General features: G+C 38.9%; 1 protein-coding gene and 1 pseudogene across 23 annotated transcripts in view; one reads left to right on the plus strand and one right to left on the minus strand.

Moving 5' to 3' along the window:
* Positions 1 to 7,226, minus strand: part of SGIP1 (SH3GL interacting endocytic adaptor 1) — a 222,204-nt gene extending 214,978 nt beyond the window's left edge. For 19 of the 23 annotated variants that reach the window (XM_033407538.2, XM_049698214.1, XM_049698235.1 and 16 more), the window contains exon 1: positions 6,652 to 7,019. In XM_033407538.2, coding sequence (XP_033263429.1) covers positions 6,652 to 6,661 — 10 coding nt within the window. In that variant the 5' untranslated portion in view covers positions 6,662 to 7,019. Of the gene's footprint in view, positions 1 to 6,651; positions 7,020 to 7,087 lie in introns of those variants that run through there. The other 4 variants (XM_033407539.2, XM_033407537.2, XM_033407536.2 and 1 more) reach the window with 2 other exon arrangements.
* Positions 7,227 to 19,395: 12,169 nt separating this feature from the next.
* On the plus strand, positions 19,396 to 20,190 carry LOC101285810 (40S ribosomal protein S3a-like; annotated as a pseudogene).
* The last annotated feature ends 3,401 nt before the right edge of the window (positions 20,191 to 23,591 follow it).

Consider the following 23,591-nt stretch of genomic DNA (forward strand, 5'->3'; position numbering starts at 1 on the left):
AGAGAGTAATATATTTGAATCTTTTTTTGTGTCAGCAAAGGTATGTTCTGAAGTAGTATGAAGAGGAGTCAATCATTAGAATTTAAACCTTGGAGGGAGTGAATATGTGGAATCCAAATCATTCAGCAAATGCCAGAGACTCTTAGAGCTGGAAGTTCTAGAGGGATGACAGATCAATGCTCGTATTTTGTTTGCAAGGAAACAGAACCCCGGGAAGGTAAAGTAATCCTCTCAAGACACATAGCCAAGAAGTTACAACACTTAGTCTCAAACCTAAGTCTGACTTCTGAGTCCATGCTCTTTCACCCCAAAAAATCCAGTCTGCACAAATTCAGAGAACATATTGAGTTTCTAAGATTCATAGATTCTCCAATCAAGAATAATTTGGCATCTGAAAAACCTCACATACCAACACATTGCCACTGCATGCACAAATACATTGTACAACAGTACACTAGTTTACATACATTAATTTATTTAAAAACACTTTCCCAAATTCCAAGTCAAACTTTCTAGCTCTATAATCTATTATTTTCAGATCTGGTCATAAACCAGAGAAAAAGAAAGACAGCCCCGGAATGAAAAGGAGAAATGGAAGAATGAAAAAAATGGAGAAAGGAAGGCAGGAATACAAGGAAAGCAGAAGGAAGAGAAAAAACAATATGTACAGGATATTGACAACAATGCCTCTGGGAATGTCTTTGAATAGCTCTGCTATAACTTGTCTTTTTCCAGTATGAAATCATTTCCTTGGAGCTAATCACCAAAATAATTTAAGCTCGAGTACATATTTTCAAATGGACTATTTCTCTTCTTTTGCTTCTCAAAAGGTATTATCTGTATCTTACAATTAGTACTCCATAACACATATCTTTTCCCTAGTTATCTCATGTTTATAGATTTTGTTTCTCCAGCAAGAACATAAATTTGAGCAATTTATTTTTCTTATATCCACCATAATGCCCCAAATAATACCTTATAATGTAAACTATGAAGTCATCAGAGTCATTTACATCAGGTTTTACTCACTTAGTCAATACACAAACATCTAAGCATCCACTCTGCATTAAGAGCTAAGGATACAGAGGGGAGATGACAGACCAGATTCCTGCCCTCATGGAGCTTACCTCTGAGTGAGAGATTTAGCCGATACACCATTAAACAACCATGAATAATAAATACAGCTCTTAGGAGAGAGAGGACACTGAGATGGACTCAGGGCCCAGGGTGTGTGTCTGGGAGCTTGGGATGACAAGGATGGTAGGGAAGGCCTCCTGATGAGGTGGCAGTATTGCTGGGATCACAAGAGAATCAGTTTACTCCATGAGCTGGCAAAAGAGTGTTCTAGGCAGGGCAAAAGCCCTGAGACAGGAAAGTATTCGTTCTAGACACTCTGAGACAGGCAGCAAGGCTGTCGGTGTTAAGTGCCACGTGAGATGAGCTTGAAGAAGCACAGAAGGCCAGAGCGTGCCGGCTCCTGTGTGCTCTAGATTTTAAGAGAAATGAGAAGGTATTGAAGTTTTTTTAAATAAGGAAGCAACATGATAGAAAATATTAAATAGAGATACTGAATATCTTTCTAACACCCTGTAGGTACAATTAAATGGCATACATGTTCCAAGAATGGAGATTCGTTCCTCCCCACGTCTACACCTCCTTCCCCAAAGCTCTTCCGCTGGTGAGCAAGCCATCCTAAGCCCATAGAAATATTAGGTAGTCAGTGCACAAACCCATTAGATCCAATACCTCTGCCCCACACCCTACTTTCTCCTCAAAGGAATCCTGCACTTAGCATGCTCCCTAATTCCCTTCTACCTATGATCTCTTCTCCAGTTAATTTCTCCTCAGAGACTTTTTAGACGCGTGAGCTCACATCCATTATAATCCCTTAACTTTTTCAACTCCTTTACAATTATCTTTCTCTCTTTCTTAATTCCATTTGTGAGTTTCCATAAAGTGGTCACAGTTAAACAGCATTAGATATGATAAAATTGAATTGCAAATAGGTAAGCCACAAGTATGGACGTAAAATTGAACATAATTGAAAAATCCAGTGTTGAGTCTCTAAAACTTCTAAAAATACTTAAAAAAAAAAACCCTTCAAAATTTCTCTCCATCTCTTCATTGTCCTCTAAGTAAACCTTCTTCCCCTCAAGTAGCAACATTAGAAATTGAAAATACATTTAATGCCATTGTTCTCTTTTGGCTAACTACTATAGTAACTGTCATGTTCTTTATACATTTCACGGCAAATATTTAGTTTCAGGTAGATAACAGGTTAACAGCCTTTGATGGATTACTGAAAGAATGCAACCATCATTTATATCATCATTTCTACAGGAAAACTTGTTTCAAGTGATCAGATCCCAAACAAACCCAGGAACATAAAAATTGAGTTGCTGACTTCCTGCAACTTGTTTATTTGAAACATGGATAGTGTATGTGCCAAATCCAACAGAAAGAATTATCCACAGTCTTCTAGCATGGTTTATCTAAGTTAATTTTTTTTAAAAAGACTACATGTTCTTTTTAGAGATTTAAAGTTGGCCTTGGGAATTGGATGGGAATTTATACATAACAGGAGGCTGTTTCCAGCCCTGAGCCCCTTAGGAAGGAGAGAAATTACATAAGGGATGGAATATATATTATAATCTCATAGGCATGCTTAAGATTTTCCAAAATATCATCACCATTTCTGGGAAGGGAACTGGTAGAAGAGTGAGAAGCATTCGCTTTAAAACTTCTTAGCTAACTAGAAAATGAACAGTTCCAGCTTCAAAATGCTTCGTTCCTTTTTGATTACAGCAAAGAAATTTCCAAATAAATAAACTTCATTTCTAGATAGGGTAAAGAAAAGCCTTTACTGTTACAAGGTTCACTGCCACAACAGAAGATCAGTTAATCTAGAATTGTTTAAATTTTTCTAAATATTGATTTTGGAGGTAAAAGGTATTAACAAGGAATTGAGAGGTATGATTCTGTGAGTACTGACATTTAAAAGAGAGACAGATGCAACCAAAGAAACTTAAGGCCTAGCTTTCAATCAGATTAATATACCCACCTTGATACAAAGTAAAAAGAAAAAGTTCATATTTAAAACGTTATGAGGGATCAAAAATAGGAGCTTTCTTGTTAAATGAACTTGGGTCCGAAATCCATCCTCCCATTTTTCTGCCTCAATGTATTAGTTTTTATTTTTACAATTTAGAAAAAGTACTGCAGAAGCATTCAGTGCAGAATACATTTACTTGCAGGTTATTGTGAATAGTAAAAATAATAAAATTAATTAAATTACTCTGCACATTGCAATTAAACCCTTAAAATATGCTTGTTAACTTCAAAAATTATTTATAGGATGAAACTACTGGCTGCCCCTAAACTTTTCTTTCCAGTAAAACACCTAAGAGCCTGAATAGGGAACTGAAAACACGAGCACTTCCAGTCCAGTTCCTCCACACAAGGGAAAATTTCCCAGACTGCCTTACAAATTAATAAATGTCCCTGGAAACCCTGACTTAGTTTCACTTATCTTAAAAAAAAGTAGCTAAAAGGTCATTTTCAAACTTTAATAGTAATAATATAGGAAAAACAACAGAATCCCTGAATAGTTGCCCTAATCACACAGACTGCACTGTAAGCTTGGCCAACATCTATGCCCTTTAGCAAATAATTCCCTCTGCTCATCCTCTTTCCCTTCACAGTCATACTACATAAGGCTCCACATCACAGGGCATTCTTTAGGAAAGACCCAATACTAACCACTGCCAAAACATAAAGAATGCAGTAATCAACAAATCGAGTCCCTTAAAATATACTTTTTAAAAGAAAAATATTTGAAAGGAGTCATGGAGCCACAAACTACCGATAACGTGCTTGAGGTCCCTGCAGAAGTACTTCACTGCCTTCTGTGATACTTGAATCACTGGGGAGGTAGTAACAGTTCTCTTCTATGGCCAGAATTTCCAATAGGCATTGAATGAATGGAGCTTATATCCTGTTCCATCAAAATGAGAACACAAAATTAAACCATAAGCCGTTCTGATGAATATTTGTTTACTCTTGTTTTACACAAAGTAGAGAAGTAGCTTTGAAAAGTTGCCATGGCCATGCTTTTCCTGAGCACTGGACTAAAACACTTCAGTAAATATAGAAATATATACACACAAATGCAAATGTGGGTTCTCTCCCTTTCTAAAATACTGTATATGTGTGGATGACATATGCGTGTGCAACTCTGTGTTGTGTGTGTGTGTGTGTGGCATATGAACTAATTGAGAAGACAGCATGTTACCTATCTGGATGTTTGGTGACACATTCTCAGAGCCCACTGACGTTTTGGCAGACGGCTGCCATGACAGGATTTCAGGGTGCTTTTTAGGGGCTTTCTTATCTTTCCAAGGCTATCATGATAGATGGAAGCCTAGCTTCCTCTAGGGAAGAGTTAAGTGGAAATGACAACTGCTATAACACACTTTCAGAGTAAGAGCAATTCAGAGGTGAAATTCTGAGATGCAGTATCAGAAATATGCATATATTGCCAAAAAGGCTGGCAACTAAGTTGGAAGGCCATTGATAGGCAAACTGATTCCTGATTAAGGTTCCCACCAGCCTTTCTAAAGTCCCTGAACCGTGAAGATAATAAGTCTTGAATAGTATTTAAGTAGGAGCTATAGGTAGATAAAAATTATTAGTTTCATTTAAATGTTTAAGCCACTGGAAACACCTATCCAATTTCTTTTGCAAGGATCTGATGGATGGCCACCGCACCCCTAGTGTCACCTTTAATTCATAACAGTGCTCAGATAGCATCCTTCATTAGATAAATTTGGTCAACGCAGAGCAATAGTGTTAATTCAGCTCCAACACATGTCTTTGTTACAGTTCTCATTTCAGTGTAGGCAGCTCAGATAAGCTTATCACAGGGCTTCGAACTGACATTCTGGGGTGGCACAATAGACAATATTACCAAGAGAATCATTAATAAGCATCAAAAAATATTACTTCCTTCAAAGATACTTTAAGTCCATAGTTTATAAGGCAAGAAGTAAAAGGAAAGCTCTTCCACTTCCCCGTGTAAGATTAAAATCTAATCAGAACGTGTGCAGATTTATTCTCAAGAAATGCTACGTGAAATTTAGCTGGAGAAACCTAGTACCTCTGTAGACACAAATTTTTTCTGAAGGGGGTAATCCACGTGAGCTTCTAATTGAAAAGTTCATCAGTAATGCTCTTTCTTGTTTGTTTTGCCTTGTTACTCAAAGGTTAAATCCATTTTGGATTTCATTTTGAATTAATGAAAATGATTTGATCTTAGAGCATTAGTAATCTCACTTTATTTAGGCCTATATTTAAAAAACTAGCTTGAGAGCCCTTTGCAAACAAGACCAGTCTCCACAGCAAAATGATACCCAATCTCTCTTTTCAGGCTATTTTCTAAAATCTGTGGGCCATGACTGTAGAATTCTTCACTCCCCAAATCACATTAACAATGTTTGACATGATGACAGAGAAAGCAAAAAGAATTCATTTCTGCCAAATAAGTACAGGCAACGCTTCTGTTTTTTGCAATCATTCTCCTCTTATTCCATTTTGGTAAATTTCTAAGGAATGTTTAAAATCTGTAAGACAGACCTTGGCTTAAGAGGTGGCCTCTCTGCCATTTTCATGGCTGATTTGAGACCCATTATGCACTCGATTCCGCATTGTGAAATCCAGGCTGGGGACAAATTTCTGCCTGTCATCTTAGGAAAGGCCAGGAGTTTTGCACCATCCTGTAGTGTGAAAACAGAAAATCAAAGCCAGGGTAGGGCTGCCTGCTTCTTTCCTAATCAGCTTGCTGCTTTTCTGAGGCACTCTTGGTTGTCACCATCTCAAGCTTAGAAGGGTAATTTAGTAGAATAAAATAGAGTTTAAACAATATCTCCCCAGGGAAAGTTCCTCCTTACACTTAAAATTGAATGCAAAAAGGTAATCAGTTAAGTAATCATTTGATGCTTGGCTAAGAACCATTGCATGGAGAACACATTTAGGAAGCACAAAAATTCTTTTTTTTTTTTTTAACCTGATAAGACCCCTAATCAGAAGCCAAGAGTCCCAGATATTTTCCTCCTATTGCTTATTCTGTTGCAATGACAGCCCCATAAAACTATAGCTTATGGACTAAATTTGTTGCACCTCTCACCCCAACAGTATGATGTAAATTGCAGAGATAAAAATATCTTACAAGAATTTTTAAACAGTTCACCGAAAATGACAGCATGCATAACTCTGTCAATGACCTCTCCTAATGTTAATTTCAGAAGACAAGTTTCCGTTGTAAATGTTTAATCAGTGTAGTCCCAGGAACCCAGAGCAGAAAACCTTATCTTCTCTCCCAACTTCTTTGCTTTGCAAGCTCTTTGCTAGCTCTATCTCAGCTCCTTGCAAGCACTTTAGGCAAGCTCTGTAGGTTCTGAGCTAAACAAGAAGCCCTGTGGTTTGATTCCATTAGTCTGAGCCCTGGTCCGCTGCAAGCAAACTGCAGAATTTCTGCTTGCAAATCCTGGCAACCAGGTTCTAGACCAGCCACAAACACAGACTGTACACATAATTCAACACTGTTCTGCCCAAACCTTGCCTGAAGCCAGTCAACCACAGCAGAAAGCATCCTACCTTCCATCATGGTGGCAGAATTGCATTCCTTAATCTCCAAAGAGTCTGAAAAAATACAGGAGGATACGATTCCAGGTCCCAGCTAAGTCCTCACAACGCTGCTGCTGCTGTCGAGAGATCTGCTCTGTCCGATGCTGAAGCCAAAGGAGACAAGTGTTAACCCCAAAGATAGGCCATGGATGCTTGTGGTGCTGCTTCACCTACAGGCTCCCAGGAAGATGCTGCGAGAGAAAGGGAGAGGAACAGCAAGCCGGCCAAGCTGCACCGCCTGCGCTGCCTCGGCCAATCCCTTCAGCTCTGGACCGCGTCACATGGTAGCCAGCCTGCATCTCCTGACACAATACCCCCGGAGAGCACACAGAACCTATTTCCCGTCCCCATTCCCCTCCACCCCCATCCCCTCCTCTTGTCACCAAATGCACAGCCCCTTCCCCACCTGGTGACGCACTTCCCCCCCCCCCTCCTCTTCGTCTTCTTAAGCCTATTGCAGCGTCTGGGTACCCGAGATTAATTATCAGACGCTGCCACCTTAACCGGGGACGCTGGCATGAAACGAGCACCTAAGTGGCTCGCTGCGGAGGAGACTTTCTTTTCTTTTTTCTTTTCTTTCTTTTTTTTTTTTTTAAGAAAAACTTCTTAATTATTCCGTGCAGCCTGAAGTCTTGGCTGCACACTTTCAAGCTCCCGTTGCTATCTCCCTTTGCCCTGAAGGAATTCCAAATGTCAGTTATCTGTGGCCTCCGCACACATCTGTGACCCTCTCTCGCGCTCTGTCTCTGCCCCCCTCTCTCTCTCTCTCTCTCTCTCTCTCTCTCTCTCTCTCATTCAGGAGAGAAAAATCAATCCGGCTGACGTCACATCATAAACAATTATCCCCAAAAGGATGATGCAGAAGAAATATCACCCCAGTTGCCTTCAAAAGAGCCAGAGAATTAATCGCGCATGACACGCCGAAGGGCTGGGAACTGTCATTAAAACAAAGAAACAAAAGAACCCACCCGAGTGGGGCTCTGGAATCGCACTGGCAACGCTTGAGATAATTTCTGGGGCGGGAGGCGGGAGAGAGGGGAGCAGGCGGGGAGGGAGGCCTCAGCCCGACGGAAGCCAGCTGTGCGCGCCGCTTCCTCCCACTCGGACCTGGGCCGCCGCCGACCAGACCGCGGGGCGCAGCTCCGCTCGGCGTTCGAATCCCGCCGCCGGCGCGTCCTCGGGCCCAGCGCACACGTGAGCCACCGCGCCGCCCACGGCAGTCCCTGTAGAAACCAACTTTCTTCTCAATGACACCTTTCTCGCCAAGCGCCTCTAGCATCCGTAGTCGCCGTTAAGCCCATTCGTTCATTCCTGTGGGAATCCGGCGGGAGATAAACGTGCCGGGTTCCGGCCCGAGGGGTGGGTGGAGCCCAGGGTTACGCAGCTTCCAGGGATGGGGTCGGGGCGCCGTGCTGCTATTTAAGTGGAAAGGGTTATGACACCCCAGCTGCTTGGGTTGAGATTGTCACCCGACTGGTCCCTAGGGATCCAGGAGCCGTTAAGAGGGCTCCAAGCCCCGGGGTCTGGCTGTTCTCGTTTCCTTTCAAGCAGGCTTAGCCCTCAGAGGGCCAAGGAAGGAGAGGGCAGGAGGAGTTTAGGAGGCAAGAGGAGAAAGAAAGGAGATGGGCAGGGGAGGAAAGTCCTCTCTAGAACCCTAGGCGACAACATCCGGCAACGTGACTGAAAGGCCACTACATCACAGAACAATTCTGAGCAGCGAATGAAATAATTTTAAGAAGTATGATGCATTAGACCATCAAGGCTGAGTCTCTAATACTATTATTAATTATTTATAGTATAAATATACCCATGAACTTTTGATATTGCCCAGCCCTTGTCATAGTCTAGTTCTTTCTATGAGAGCAACTATGAGGTATTGGTGGCTGAGAACTACTGAAGAAAATATAACTAAAGGAGCTAACTGAAGTACCATATTAACAGATGAAAAAAATTCAGTTCCTTAGCAACTTAGAAGTTTTGAAAAACTCATTGTTCTCCCTACGGACACATACTTCAATGGCCTTGAAATTTCAAAATGAAACTCTCCAGGGAGATACATGCTTGTGCCTTATTCTGTATATCTATGAGGTAGTTGAATTTTAAAAGAGGAAAGAATTCCAAAGTAAAACCTGTCTTGAGTATAACTTACACTGCTCTGAAGACTACAAGGGTATTATAGCAAAAATCAGATCGATTAGTGTGGGAGTATTTAGCCAAATGTTTTGTAATGGTTAAGAACATAGATAGATATTGGTGTCAAACAGACTGGGGTCAAGTTCTGTCTCTGCCACTTCATGAGTTCTAGTGACCCTGTACAAGTTATGTAATTCTCTGTGACTCACAGCTTCCTTATCTGCAAAAGGAAGATAATAGTACCAAGTTCATAGGACTATATATAGTACTAATAACAAATCTTTATTAATGGCTTACTGTGTGCTAAGCAGTGTTCTAAATACTTTGCCAGTAAATTACTTAGCATTGTGTCTGGAGCATAATATACCCTCCACGTTGGCTTTTTAATATTAGTATTATTACCACCAAAGGGCTTCCAGAGGCATCAAAGAAGTCTGCAGCCAACTCAGAGTTATACCACATGCACAGAGAACAGCTCAGTGAAAGATTAGGTGATGCATCCAGAGGTGTAACATGTCAGAGACTGCTCTGTAAAAGAGTGGTTACTAAATAAGATAGGAGCTCTAAAGTAAAAAATTGGCTCAATATAAAATCTGGAGGTAAGTGTAAGCACTGAAGTGTAGGGCTAGGCAACATTGTCAAAGGTGTAAGGGGAGAGAAGAGCCAGGGAAACCCAGGCTGCCTGGCTTTTCTCACCCGATGTAAGTTTTACAGTGTGTTAGAGCAAACCTCTCAGATTCAATGTGGGCACACATCAGTTTTGTTTTCGACTTGGAGCAAAGCAACTAGCCAGAGACAGAAAGATGGTTCAAAGATTCTTTTGGTCACTGGGGTGGTTATAGAAAAAGGAAAAGTGTCTCGTTAGGATTGTTAGAGAAGGAACATGAAAGGGATGTGTAGTTAAAGGTTATAAGGCCAGTATCAAGACTGGTTGAACTTTATCAAAAAAATGTTATCAATTATAAAAGCATCCGATGAACAAAGTTCTGCTTCAAATAAAAAACTGCTCAAGTATGTTATCAGAAAAGTTTAAGCATTCTAATTTTTTCTCATAGGTTTTTTGGGGAAAAAATTGTTTTCTCAAGAACAAAGACAGTACTTTAGATTGTAAACCCAATTTCATCCCTTCCTAGGATAGTTTTTACTTACCAACAAGAAGGAGAATTTCTAGCTGCTATAATAATGGAATACTTTTTTCAAGTCTTAAATGGAAGTCAAAGGATCTGTGGAAAAGATCAGTCAAATTACTGACTTGCACCAAAGTACAGGGACTTCCCAGGAGTCTAATCCAGGATAGCGAGTGTGTGCCCAGATCACACCAGGCTCTCAGAGAGTGCCTGAGATTTGTCCAAGACCAAAAACTTAACTGCTGAAGTCACTAGACATTTAATTTTTTTTCTGAGGTATTTGTATGCTAATGATGCCCTATTACACATTGTTTTTTTACAAATCCTATTATATTTTACTATGCACATTGAATTTCTTCACTATATCCCAATTGTCATGTGTGTGTGGAAAATCAGCTCATATCTCAGAAGGAGGAAGAAAATAATGAGAACTGAGTCACAAATGAAGAAGGAAACAAAATTAACACAGAAGGAAAGTTTAAAAAATGGATCCAGATATGTATCTCCAAGACAGTGATCTCAGCACGACATTGACTCTGTCCCTCTTGCTATCCCTGCTGAGGCAGTTCCATGAATGTAGAAAGGAAAATATTGTCCAAGCCCTGGAAATCAGCAAGGGTCCCACTTAGAGAATTAGATTTCCACAGGATGAAATAGGTGAGGAGCAGAAAACATATATACCCATGCTCAGAATGTTTATACTCTTTGTTAAAAGGAAAAACTCAAACTGGAACTGACATGGGCAAAGAAGGGGTCTATTTGGGTAGCTCACAATATGTGAAGCACTGCACAGCTGAGGGAAAGCAGGAATTCAATCCTCCAGGAAATGTTGTGACCAGAACCAAGTACTTACAAGTCTGTTTCTCCCAGCACATCAGCTTCTTTTTGCTGCCTAGTTTTTTTCCCTGTGATCAGAGAGCTGGCCATTTAAATCCTTTAAGCTCACAGCTTGACTATCTAAGATCTACTTCAAAAAACTCTGATTTGACTCTGGCTTGGATCACTGTTCCACCTTTGAACCCATTAATGAGGCCAGGTTGATGAGGTCTCATGATAGATTTATTCAAACCAAAATTTACATTGGACTTAGTCACATGCCCACTACTGAGACTACACATGGGAGAGAGATAGGCAAGTTTCTGTGACAAACAACCTTTAATAATATGAACCCCTAATATGGTTGGAGTGATAGAAGAGACATTGGTGAAGAAAGAGAGGGAACGATTACCAGAACAAATATGGGGAGAGCAACTATGAAACAAAAGCTGTCCATCATGTAGACATTACTCAGTACATCTAAGATAAAATTTACAGAAGGATTCATGGTGGCAGAGGGACTCAGAATGCTATATTCAATCCCATTAGGTATATCGGAGAGGTTATTTGTATATTCTCACTCACTATATCCAGAGAGAAACTTGCACACCCTATAGCCATCCTCTTCCTAACTGTGGGGAAGGAGGGCAGAAAAGGGGAGAGCTGACCCTACATGTTGACCCACGGACACCAAAGACATGCCCTGAAATGTTTGCCACCCATTGGTCCAACACTGCCCCGAGAACTAATACTGCAGGAACCTCAACCAGTATTGCAGGAACTTCTATCAGCCGGGAGTACTGCTTTATCTAGACCTACATTGACAAAGATAAGTGGTAAAGATTGAATACACTAGTAGAATCAGCAGTTTCAAACGAGGGAGAAGGTAAACAATTATAGCTCACTGAAGCAGAGGAAACACCCTCACTGAAAGCAGGGGAAATGTAGAAAACTGGAGAGGCATTTATTTAAAAATCAATTTTTTACTTTTGATACAATTTCAGGGATATAGCAGCAGTAAGTAAGAGCAGACTGCTATGATAAAAGAGCATACTGAGGGCCAGAAAGAGAGCATGGAAGTAATAAGAATATTCTTATTAAAATTTTTAAATGTTATAGTTATAATCAAAGATATGATGGATACTGCCGGCAGGGAATATTGACAGGCCTGGTGGTAATGTGCTTGAAATATAGACCCACAACAGCATTAACTGGCCCAAGCACAATGGTATTCTTTTTCTCTTTGCAGAATCATTTAACTTAGGTATAACTTTAACAGTTCAAGAAACTAGCGAAAGAGATAAAGCTCTGAAAGTCACTTATGAATTATGAAATCTGACAAAAATAGTTAAAAAGTAGCCTAATCTTGCTTTTGAATATAGATGCAAATCTCTTAAATAAAATAACAGCAGACAGAATCCACCTTTTCTAAAACATTATATGTATTTATATATAATTATATATATAATGTTAGACTTTATTCTAGAAGAAAAAGTCGTTCAACATTAAGAAATCTAATAACTCTTATTCACAATTAAGCTATTGAAAAGAAAATTATGTTATTATCCCCACAGTTGCTGAGAAGATATATGATAAATTTCAACTTGTATCACTCATTAAATAAATAAAAACCTATTAACAAAGAAAGAGATAAAAAGTTCCCTACTATGATGAGATAAACAAATCCCTTCCCCACATCTGTCATCTTGTTAAACAGAGACATGTTGAAAACAATCTTCATTAAAATCAGAAACAAGACTTAGATCATGCTTGTTATTTAATACTGTTCTATGGATGCTAGCCAAAAAATTAGGAATAAAAGGTATATAACTGTGTCAGAGATAGTGATATGTATTCATCACAGCATTTTCTCTATCTAGATACACAGGAAGACTGCATTTGTTGGCTTTCTGCTGCATTTGTTGCATCTGGGTGGAGTTATATGACTGAATAAGGCCATGGAAATTTCCAGGCCTGGCCTTTACAGACATCCTACATACTCTCCATACCTTTTTTTCCCAAATGGGAGAGACCTACTTGATCCTCATTAGACTTCTTTTTTAATTATTACTTTTTTTTAACATCTTTATTGGAGTATAACTGCTTTACAATGGTGAGTTAGTTCTGCTTTATAACAAAGTGAATCAGTTATACATACACATATATCCCCATATCTCTTCCCTCTGCGTCTCTCCCCCCCCCCTCCTTATCCCACCCCTCTTGGTGGTCACAAAGCACCGAGCTGATCTCCCTGTGCTATGTGGCTGCTTCCCACTAGCTATCTATTTTACGTTTGGTAGTGTATATATGTCCATGCCACTCTCTCACTTTGTCCCAGCTTACCCTTCCCCCTCCCCATATCCTCAAGTCCATGCTCTAGTAGGTCTGTGTCTTTATTCCCGTCTTGCTCCTATGTTCTTCATGACTTTTTTTTTTCCCTTAGATTCCATATATATGTGTTAGCGTACAGTATTTGTTTTTCTCTTTCTGACTTACTTCACTCTATATGACAGACTCTAGGTCCATCCACCTCACTACAAATAACTCAATTTCGTTTCTTTTTATGGCTGAGTAATATTCCATTGTATATATGTGCCACATCTTCTTTATCCACTCATCTGTTGATGGGCACTTAGGTTGGTTCCATGTCCTGGCTATTGTAAATAGAGCTGCAATGAACATTGTGGTACATGACTCTTTTTGAATTATGGTTTCCTCAGGGTATATGCCCAGTAGTGGGATTGCTGGGTCGTTTGGTAGTTCTATTTTCAGTTTTTTAAGGAACCTCCATACTGTTCCCCATAGTGCTGTATCAATTTATGTTCCCACCAACAGTGCAAGAGGGTTCCCTTTTCTCCACACCCTCTCCAGCATTTATTGTTTCTAGATTTTTTGATAGTGGCCATTCTGACCAGTGTGAGATGATATCTCATTGTAGTTTTGATTTGCATTTCTCTAATGATTCATGATGTTGAGCATTCTTTCATGTCTTTGTTGGCAATCTGTATATCTTCTTTGGAGAAATGTCTATTTAGGTCTTCTGCCCATTTTAGGATTGGGTTGTTTGTTTTTGATATTGAGCTGCGTGAGCTGCTTGTAAATTTTGAAGATTAACCCTTTGTCAGTTGTTTCATTTGCTAATATTTTCTCCCATTCTGAGGGTTGTCTTTCTGCCTTGTTTATGCTTTCCTTTGCTGTGCAAAACTTTTAAGTTTCATTAGGTCACATTTGTTTATTTTTGTTTTTATTTCCATTTCTCTAGGAGGTGGGTCAAAAAGGATCTTTCTGTGATTTAAGTCATAGAGTGTTCTGCCTAAGTTTTCCTCTAAGAGTTTGATAGTGTCTGGTCTTACATTTAGATCTTTAATCCATTTTGAGTTTATTTTTGTGTATGGTGTTAGAGAGTGTTCTAATTTCATTCTTTTACATGAAGCTGTCCAGTTTTTACAGCACCACTTATTGAAGAGGCTGTCTTTTCTCCACTGTATATTCTTTCCTCCTTTATCAAAGATAAGGTGACCATATGTGTGTGGGTTTATCTCTGGGCTTTCTATCCTGTTCCATTGATCTATATTTCTGTTTTTGTGCCAGTACCATACTGTCTTGATTACTGTAGCTTTGTAGTATAGTCTGAAGTCCAGGAGCCTGATTCCTCCAGCACTGTTTTTCTGTCTCAAGATTGCTTTGTCTATTCGGGTCCTTCATGTTTCTATATAAATTGTGAAATTTTTCGTTCTAGTTCTGTGAAAAATGCCAGTGGTAGTTTGATAGGGATTGCATTGAATCTGTAGATTGCTTTGGGTAGTATAGTCATTTTCACAATGTTGATTCTTCCAATCCAAGAACATGGTATATCTCTCCATCTGTCTGTATCATCCTTAATTTCTTCCATCAGTGCCTTATAATTTTCTGTATACAAGTGTTTTGTCTCCTTTGATAGGTTTATTCCTAGCTATTTTATTCTTTTTGTTGCAATGGTAAATGGGAGTTTCTTTCTTAATTTCACTATCAGATTTTTCATCATTAGTTTATAGCAATGCAAGAGTTTTCTGTGCATTAATTTTGTATCCTGCTACTTTACCAAATTCATTGATTAGCTCTAGTAGTTTTCTGGTAGCATCCTTAGGATTCTCTATGTATAGTGTCATATCATCTGCAAACAGTGACTGCTTAACTTCTTCTTTTCTGATTTGGATTCCTTTTATTTCTTTTTCTTCTCTGATTGCTGTGGCTAAAACTTCCAAACCTATGTTGAATAATAGTCGTGAGAGTGGGCAACCTTGTCTTGTTCCTGATCTTAGTGTAAATGGTTTCAGTTTTTCACAATTGAGAACAATGTTGGCTGTGGGTTTGTCGTATATGGCCTTTACTATGTTGAGGTATGTTCCCTCTATGCCTACTTTCTGCAGGGTTTTTATCATAAATGGGTGTTGAATTTTGTCAGAAGCTTTCTCTGCAGCTATTGAGATGATCATATGGTTTTTCTCCTTCAATTTTTTAATATGGTGTATCACATTGATTGATTTGCATATAATGAAGAATCCTGTATTCCTGGCATAAACCCCACTTGATCATGGTGTATGATCCTTTTAATGTGCTGTTGGATTCTGTTTGCTAGTATTTTGTTGAGGATTTGTGCATCTATGTTCATCAGTGATATTGGTCTGTAGTTTTCTTTTTTTGTGACATCTTTGTCTGGTTTTGGTATCAGGGTGATGGTGGCCTCGTAGAATGGATTTGGGAGTGTTCCTCCTTCAGTTATATTTTGGAAGAATTTGAGAATGATAGGTGTTAGCTCTTCTCTAAATGTTTGATAGAATTCACCTGTGAAGCCATCTGGTCCTGGACTTTTGTTTGTTGGAAGATTTTTAATCCCAGTTTCAATTTCAGTGCTTGTGATTGGCCTGTTCATATTTTCTATTTCTTCCTGGTTCAGTCTCGGAAGGTTGTGCATTTCTAAGAATTTGTCTATTTCTTCCAGGTTGTCCATTTTATTGGCATATAGCTGCTTGAAGTAATCTCTCATGATCCTTGTTTTTCTGCAGTGTCAGTTGTTACTTCCCCTTTTTCATTTCTCATTCTATTGATTTGAGTCCTCTCCCTTTTTTTCTTGATGATTCTGGCTAATGGTTTATCAATCTTGTTTATCTTCTCAAAGAATTAGCTTTTAGTTTTATTGATCTTTGCTGTCATTTCCTTCATTTCTTTTTCGTATATTTCTGATCTGAGCTTTATGATTTCTTTTTTTCTGATGACTTTGGGGTTTTCTTGTTCTTCTTTCTCTAATTGGTTTAGGTGTAAGGTTACATTGTTTATTTGAGATGTTTCTTGTTACTTAAGGTAGGATTGTATTGCTATAAACTTCCCTCTTAGAACTGCTTTTGCTGCATCCCATATGTTTTGGGTTGTTGTGTTTTTCTTGTCATTTGTTTCTAGGAATTTTTTGATTTCCTCTTTGATTTCTTCAGTGATCTCTTGGTTATTAAGTAGTGCATTGTTTAGCCTCCATGTGTTTGTATTTTTTACAGATTTATTCCTGTAATTGATATCTAGTCTCATAGCGTTGTGGTCGGAAAAGATACTTGATGCGATTTCAATTTCCTTAAATTTACCAAGACTTGATTTGTGACCCAAGATATGATCTATCCTGGAGAATGTTCCATGAGCACTTGAGAAGAAAGTATATTCTGTTGTTTTTGGATGGAATGTCCTATAAATATCAATTAAGTCCATCTTGATTAATGCATCATTTAAAGCTTGTGTTTCCTCATTTATTTTCATTTTGGATGATCTGTCCATTGGTGAAAGTAGGGTGTTAAAGTCACCTACTATGATTGTGTTACTGTTGATTTCCCCTTTTATGGCTGTTAGTATTTGCCTTATGTATTGAGGTGCTCCTGTGTTGGGTGTATAAATATTTACAATTGTTATATCTTCTTCTTGGCTTGATCCCTTGATCATTATGTAGTGTCCTACTTTATCTCTTGTAATAATCTTTGTTTTAAAGTCTATTTTGCCTGATACGAGAATTGCTACTCCAGCTTTCTTTTGATTTCCATGTTCATGGAATATATTTTTCCATCCCCTCACTTTCAGTCTGTATGTATCCCTAGGTCTGAAATGGGTCTCTTGTAGGCAGCATATATACAGATCTTGTTTTGGTATCTATTCAGCCAGTCTATGTCTTTTGGTTGGAGCATTTAATCCGTTTACATTTAAGGTAATTATGGATATGTATGTTCCTATTACCATTTTCTTAATTGTTTTGGGTTTTTTATTGTATGTCTTTCCCTTCTCTTGTGTTTCCTGCCTAGAGAATTTCCTTTAGCATTTGTTGTAAAGCTGGTTTGGTAGTGCTGGATTCTCTTAGCTTTTGCTTTTCTGTAAAGGTTTTAATTTCTCCATCAAATCTGAATGAGATCCTTGGTGTGTAGAGTAATCTTGGTTGTAGGTTTTTGCCTTTTATCACTTTCAATATGTCCTGCCACTCCCTTCTGGCTTGCAGAGTTTCTGCTGAAAGGTCAGCTGTTAACCTTATGGGGGTTCCCTTGTGTGTTATTTGTTGTTTTTCCCTTGCTGCTTTTAATATTTTTTCTTTGTATTTAATTTTGATAGTTTGGTTAATATGTGTCTTGGCATGTTTATCCTTGGATTTATCCTGTATGGGACTGTCTGTGCTTCCTGGACTTGATTCACTATTTCCTTTCCCATTTTAGGGAAGTTTTCAACTATAATCTCTTCAAATATTTTCTCAGTCCCTTTCTTTTTCTCTTCTTCTACTGGGACCCCTATGATTTGAATGTTGGTGCATTTAATGTTGTCTCAGAGGTCTCTAAGACTGTCCTCAATTCGTTTCATTCTGTTTTCTTTATTCTGCTCTGCAGTAGTTATTTCCACTATTTTATCTTTCAGGTCACTTATCCGTTCTTCTGCCTCAGTTATTCTGCTATTGATTCCTTCTAGAGAATTTTTAATTTCATTTATTTTGTTGTTCATAACTGTTTGTTTGCTCTTTAGTTCTTCTAGGTCCTTGCTAAACGTTTCTTGTATTTTCTCCATTCTATTTCCCAGATTTTGGATCATCTTTACTATTATTATTCTAAATTCTTTTTCAGGTAGACTGTCTATTTCCTCTTCATTTGTTAGGTCTGGTGGGTTTTTATCTTGCTCCTTCATCTGCTGTGTGTTTCTCTGTCTTCTCATTTTGCTTAACTTACTGTGTTTGGGGTCTCCTTTTTGCAGGCTGCAGGTTTGTAGTTCCTGTTGTTTTTGGTGTCTTCCCCCAGTGGCTAAGGTTGGTTCAGTGAGTTGTGTAAGCTTCCTGGAGGAGGAGACTAGTGCCTGTGTTCTAGTGGATGAGGCTGGATCTTGTCTTTCTGGTGGGCAGGTCCACGTCTGGTGATGTGTTTTGGGGTTTCTGTGGCCTTATTATGATTTTAGGCAGCCTCTCTGTTAATGGGTGGGGTTGTGTTCCTGTCTTGCTAGATGTTTGGCATAGGGTGTCCAGCACTGTAGCTTGCTCATTGTTCAGTGGAGCTGGGTCTTGGTGTTGAAACAGAGATTTCTGGGGGATTTTCACCATTTGATATTATGTGGAGCTCGGAGGTCTCTTGTGGACCAATGTCCTGAACTTGGCTCTCCCATCTCAGAGGCAGAGCCCTGATGCCTGGCTGGAGCATCAAGAGCCTGTGATCCACACGGCTCAGAATAAAAGGGAGAAAAAGAAAAAGAAAGAAAGAAGGAAGAAGATTAAATAAAATAAAATAAAATTATTAGAATAAAAAAATAATTATTAAAATTTTTTTAAGTAATTAAAGAAAAAAAAAGAAAGAAAGAAGAGAGCAACCAAACCACAGAACAAATCCACCAATGATAACAAGTGCTAAAAACTATACTAAAACAACAACAAATGGACAGAGAGAATTCTAGGACAAATGGGAAAAGCAAAGCTATACAGACAAAATCACACACAGAAGCATACACATACACACTCACAAAAAGAGGAAAAGGGAAATATATACATATATTGTTGCTTCCAAAGTCCACATCCTCAATTTGGGATGATTCGTTGTCTATTCAGGTATTCCACAGATGCAGGGTATCAGGTTTCTTGTGGAGATTTAATCCGCTGCTCCTGAGGCTGCTGGGAGAAATTTCCCTTTCTCTTCTTTGTTCGCACAAATCCCGGGGTTCGGCATTAGATTTGGCCCCGTCTCTGTGTGTAGGTTGCCTGAGGGCATCTGTTCTTCGCTCAGACAGGAGGGGGTTAAAGGAGCAGCTGATTCAGGGGCTCTGACTCACTCAGGCTGGGGGGAGGGAGGGGTACGGAATGCGGGGCGAGCCTGCGGTTGCAGAGACTGGAGTGACATTGCACCAGCCTGAGGCGGGCCGTGTGTTCTTCATTAGACTTTGAATGTGCAAGAAATAAACTTGCATTATGTTAATTTCTATACTATGAATATACATTATATATATGTGAATATTTACATATTGTTTGCACATTATATGTGTGAATAATCTTGTATCAATGATTTATCCAAAAGTATATATTTTTAAAAGAGCTAGAGGAAGAGTAATCCAAGCAGAGGACCCTCCAGGTGTAGAGGCCATCAGAAGGGAGAGAACACTGAGCAGCGCTATGGCAGTCGGCCAGAACAAGCACGTTACACAAGGTGGCCAAAGGGGGCAAGAAGAAAGTGGTTGACCCATTTTCTAAGAAAGATTTGTATGATGTGAAAGCACCAGCTATGTTCAATATAAGAAATATTGGGAAAACACTAATCACGAGAACTCAAGCAACCAAAATTGCATCTGATGACCTCAAGGGTCATGTTTTTGAAGTGAGCCTTGCTGATCTGCAGAGTGATGAAGTTGCATTTAGAAAATTCAAGCTAATTATTGAGGATGTTCAGGGCAAAAACTGCCTAACTAATTTCCATTGCATGGGTCTTACCTGTGACAAAATGTGCTCCATGGTCAAAAATGGCAGAACATGATTGAAGTTCATGTTGATATGAAGACTACCCATGGTTATTTGCTTCATCTATTCTGTGTGCATTTTACTAAAAAATGCAACAATCAGATTCAGAAGAACTCTTATGCCCAGCACCGACAGTTCCTCCTAATCTGGAAGATGATGATGGAAATCATGACCCAAGAGGAGCAGACAAATAAATGACTTGAAAGAGGTGGTCAATAAATTGATTCCAGACAGCACTGGAAAAGGCATAGGAAAGGCTTGCCAATATATTTATCTGCTCCATGATTCTTTGTTAGAAAAGTAAAAATGCTGAAGAAGCCCAAATTTGAATTGGGAAAACTCTGGAGCTTCATGGTGAAGGTGATAGTTCTTGGAAAAGCTACTGGAGATAAGACAGGTGTTAAGGTCGAATGAGCTGATGGATATGAGTCACCAGTCCAAGAATCTGTTTAAAATTCAGACTTTTAATGGTGACAAATAAAAGAGCTTATTTGTGATTTTTTTTATAAAAGGGAAAGAACTAGGTATGTTCTAGAATCTAAAACTGCTCTGTCTAATACAGTAGTCACTACTACATGTGCCTCTTTCACAATTGAAATGTGTCTAGTCTGATAGAAAACAAACTTACGGTTACCAAATGGGAAAGCTGGTGGGGGGGGGGAGGGATAAATTAGGGTTTTGAGATTAACATATACACACTACTATATATATAATAGATAACCAACAAGGACCCACTGTATAACATAGGGAACTATACTCAATATCTTGCAATAACCTATAATGGAAAAGAATCTAAAAAGGAATATATATGTAAATATATAGAGAGAATATATATATTTTATGTTCATATATATAAAACAATGTACATATATATATATAACACTGAATCAACTTGCTGTACACCTGAAACTAATACAACATTGTAAATCAACTATATTTCAATAAAAATTAAAAATAAATGTGCCTCGTGTGAATTGAGATGTGATGTAAGTGTAAAATGCACACCGGATTTTAAAGAGAGTACAAAACAAAGAGAAACTAAAATATCTCATTAATAATTTTTATAGTGATTATATGTTGAAACGATAATATTTTTATACATTTGGTTAGATAAAATATTAGTAAATTAATTTCACTTGTTTCTCCATAGTGTGTGAACTTGAAAATTTTAAATTATACCTGTGCTTCAGTTTTGTGGCTCACATTATATTTCTATTGGACAGGGCTCTTCTAGAGACTGACAGAAAGTCAGGCTAACAAACATTGGCATAAGCAGGAGATGGGTTAATTTAAGAGGTTATGTGTTAAGGGTGTATGTCACTACCACATTCACGTTTCTTCATTTCTTCATCCAACAAAGAAATGTTAAAAATTATCTATGCCCAGGCACTGTGTCAAGTTTGGGGACACAAAGATGAAAGAGGCATAAACCTTTCAAGAAACCTCTAGCACAGGGGAGGAGACAGATGAGCAAACCAAGAATTACAATATATCCATTTATGAATGTTCAGCGCTAAGGCGACATGAGGAGGGACACCTGGGGTAGAGGAGAGGCAGAGAAAGCTCTCAAGAAGAGTTACCGCTTGAGCTGTCTTTCAAGGGCAAGTAAGATACTCTTACAGACCCACCCTTATCCAGCCCTATCCCATCCTTTCTCTCCAAGTTCAATTTCTCCTCTGATAGCCCTTTCAGTGTTCTGTCTAGATGTTCTGTTCAATGGTTGACAAAAATGCCCATAGTCAAACTTCAGCATCAACTTGCTTAAACTCAACCCTAGTTTTCCTTTAGTGACATATTTTCTCTTTCCTCCATGTCCACTCTACTGGAGACCATCTCCCTCTCCCATGCCCTACCCTTCACCTCAACTCACTAGGTGAAGAGGGGTTGGCATTTTCTTAGTTCCCCATTTCGGCTTCGTGTCAATCATTTGCTGCCATTGCCAAAAACAGCTTCTAGGTCCATCCTGCCTGCCTGCCCCCACTTTAGTTGTTTTTCTTTTTGTCAACCCCAGATCAACTCCAGGTCAAACTTTCCTCTATGTCTTCAGCAACTGTGTCACAGTCCTCCTCTTTATCTCACTATGACTTCAGCATCCCTTCCATCATCCAGCATATCTATTTCACAGTTCCTTGACTTTCTCAAGTCTGATGACCTTAATTCCCTTAATTTCCATTGTATCTTAGTCACTAAAAGTATAGCCATATTTTGGACCTCATCTTTGTTTATTTTTATTCTTTCACACTGTATATTTCCCTAACCCCTAAACTATGTATCTACCGTTCCCCACCCTCCACATACCATACGTATGTCTTAACACCTCCTGAATCTGCTTTTGTTTCTTATTGTGATCCCTAGGGCTGTGATGCTTCCTTATTCTCTTCTCATAGTCTTGGGAGTAAAATCTGTGATGAGGTAAGAGGAGGGTTTCTAGAAAGCAATCCCTCCCTCAAAACTCAATAATATCTGCTCTAGTCATTTTCCACTGGCACTCACCTGTCATGCCTACTTTTATCTTGATAAATGTCATCCTTTCTTCAAGGTCAAACTCAAATTCCCTCCAGGAAACAAAGCACATGGATCTTTTCTTCTTTAACTCCTACTACATGAACCAAATCAACTTTTGATTATATAGCTTAAGTCATCTCCAGATTATTTCTTATCTATTAGTCATTGCCCCAACAGAAATCTATAAGAAAAGGACCATACATTCTATTTCTTTGGCATTTCCTAACCAAAGAACACAATGCTGGATGTATAATTGTTGCTTAATTATTTGATAAACAAATATATCATTTTTTATTTTGCTATGTAAATCCAGTAACAAAACATTCTGCTTATTCTCATAATTTCTTTGGCAGTGAAAAAATTGAGGAGAAAATAAAACTTTCTTGTGTAATCTCCTCAGAGAGGTCCCACTGAAAATCCCAGTGGGAATATAAGCCTGGCAACTACTTCCCAGATTGGATCCAGAAGCCATACCTGGTTATGTGGGGTTGTTATTAGAGCAATCAGAAGCAGAAACCACAGAGCACCATGATAACAGCCAGAGTTTATGAAGCATCTCATAGCATTCTATATTTTATTAAGTATTCTATAGGCAGTCTACTAAATACTTTCTGATTATTATTTCATATAATTCCTCCAAACCTATGAGTTAGGTATTCTATTCCCATTTTACAGATGAGGAAATAAAGACTCAGAAGTAGTAAATGACTTGTCCAAGAGAACAGCAAGTATCAGAGTTGGGGTTTGAACTCACATCTGTCTGACTCTAAAGCCTATGACTTACCCTTAAAATTCAATGAGTATAATTTTGTTTTGTGAATATTAATTGGTTTGGGAGGAGGTCTAATATTCCTTATTTCCTCTGGTAATACAACTCCCTTCTTTGGGGAGAAATTCCCTTCTTCTTTCCACCATGCTCCATCATGAAGAAGAAATGGTTACTGTCATCTCTCAACATGACAATACCTCCCTACCCATAATGTTTAGTCAAGGGAGAAATATCTGCCCAAGCTGAGCCAACAATACCTGATTTCCCAGATCAGAACCCAAGCTGCCCCAATTAGAATTCTTCCCCCAAATTCAGGAAACTAAACCTGTGAGTGAGGAGTGTTTCCTGTTAGGTACTCAAACTATATGAATGTAAACCTGAAGCCATGGCATGTCCTTCACCTCCTGGAAGAAGACTGTGTGCAGGAGAGAATAAAACTGACATGGAGAGAGAGGGAGAGAGAGCCAGCCCTACTGCTTGTGAAACGTCCCCACTCACCTTTTCTCCCTTGCTGCTTCTGACCTTCCCATGGTGAGTGGAACCAATAACTTCCCCATTTTGCCCAAGCAAGTGCTTTCTG

Source organism: Orcinus orca, chromosome 1 (assembly GCF_937001465.1).
Source record: "Orcinus orca chromosome 1, mOrcOrc1.1, whole genome shotgun sequence".
Lineage (NCBI taxonomy): Eukaryota > Metazoa > Chordata > Mammalia > Artiodactyla > Delphinidae > Orcinus > Orcinus orca.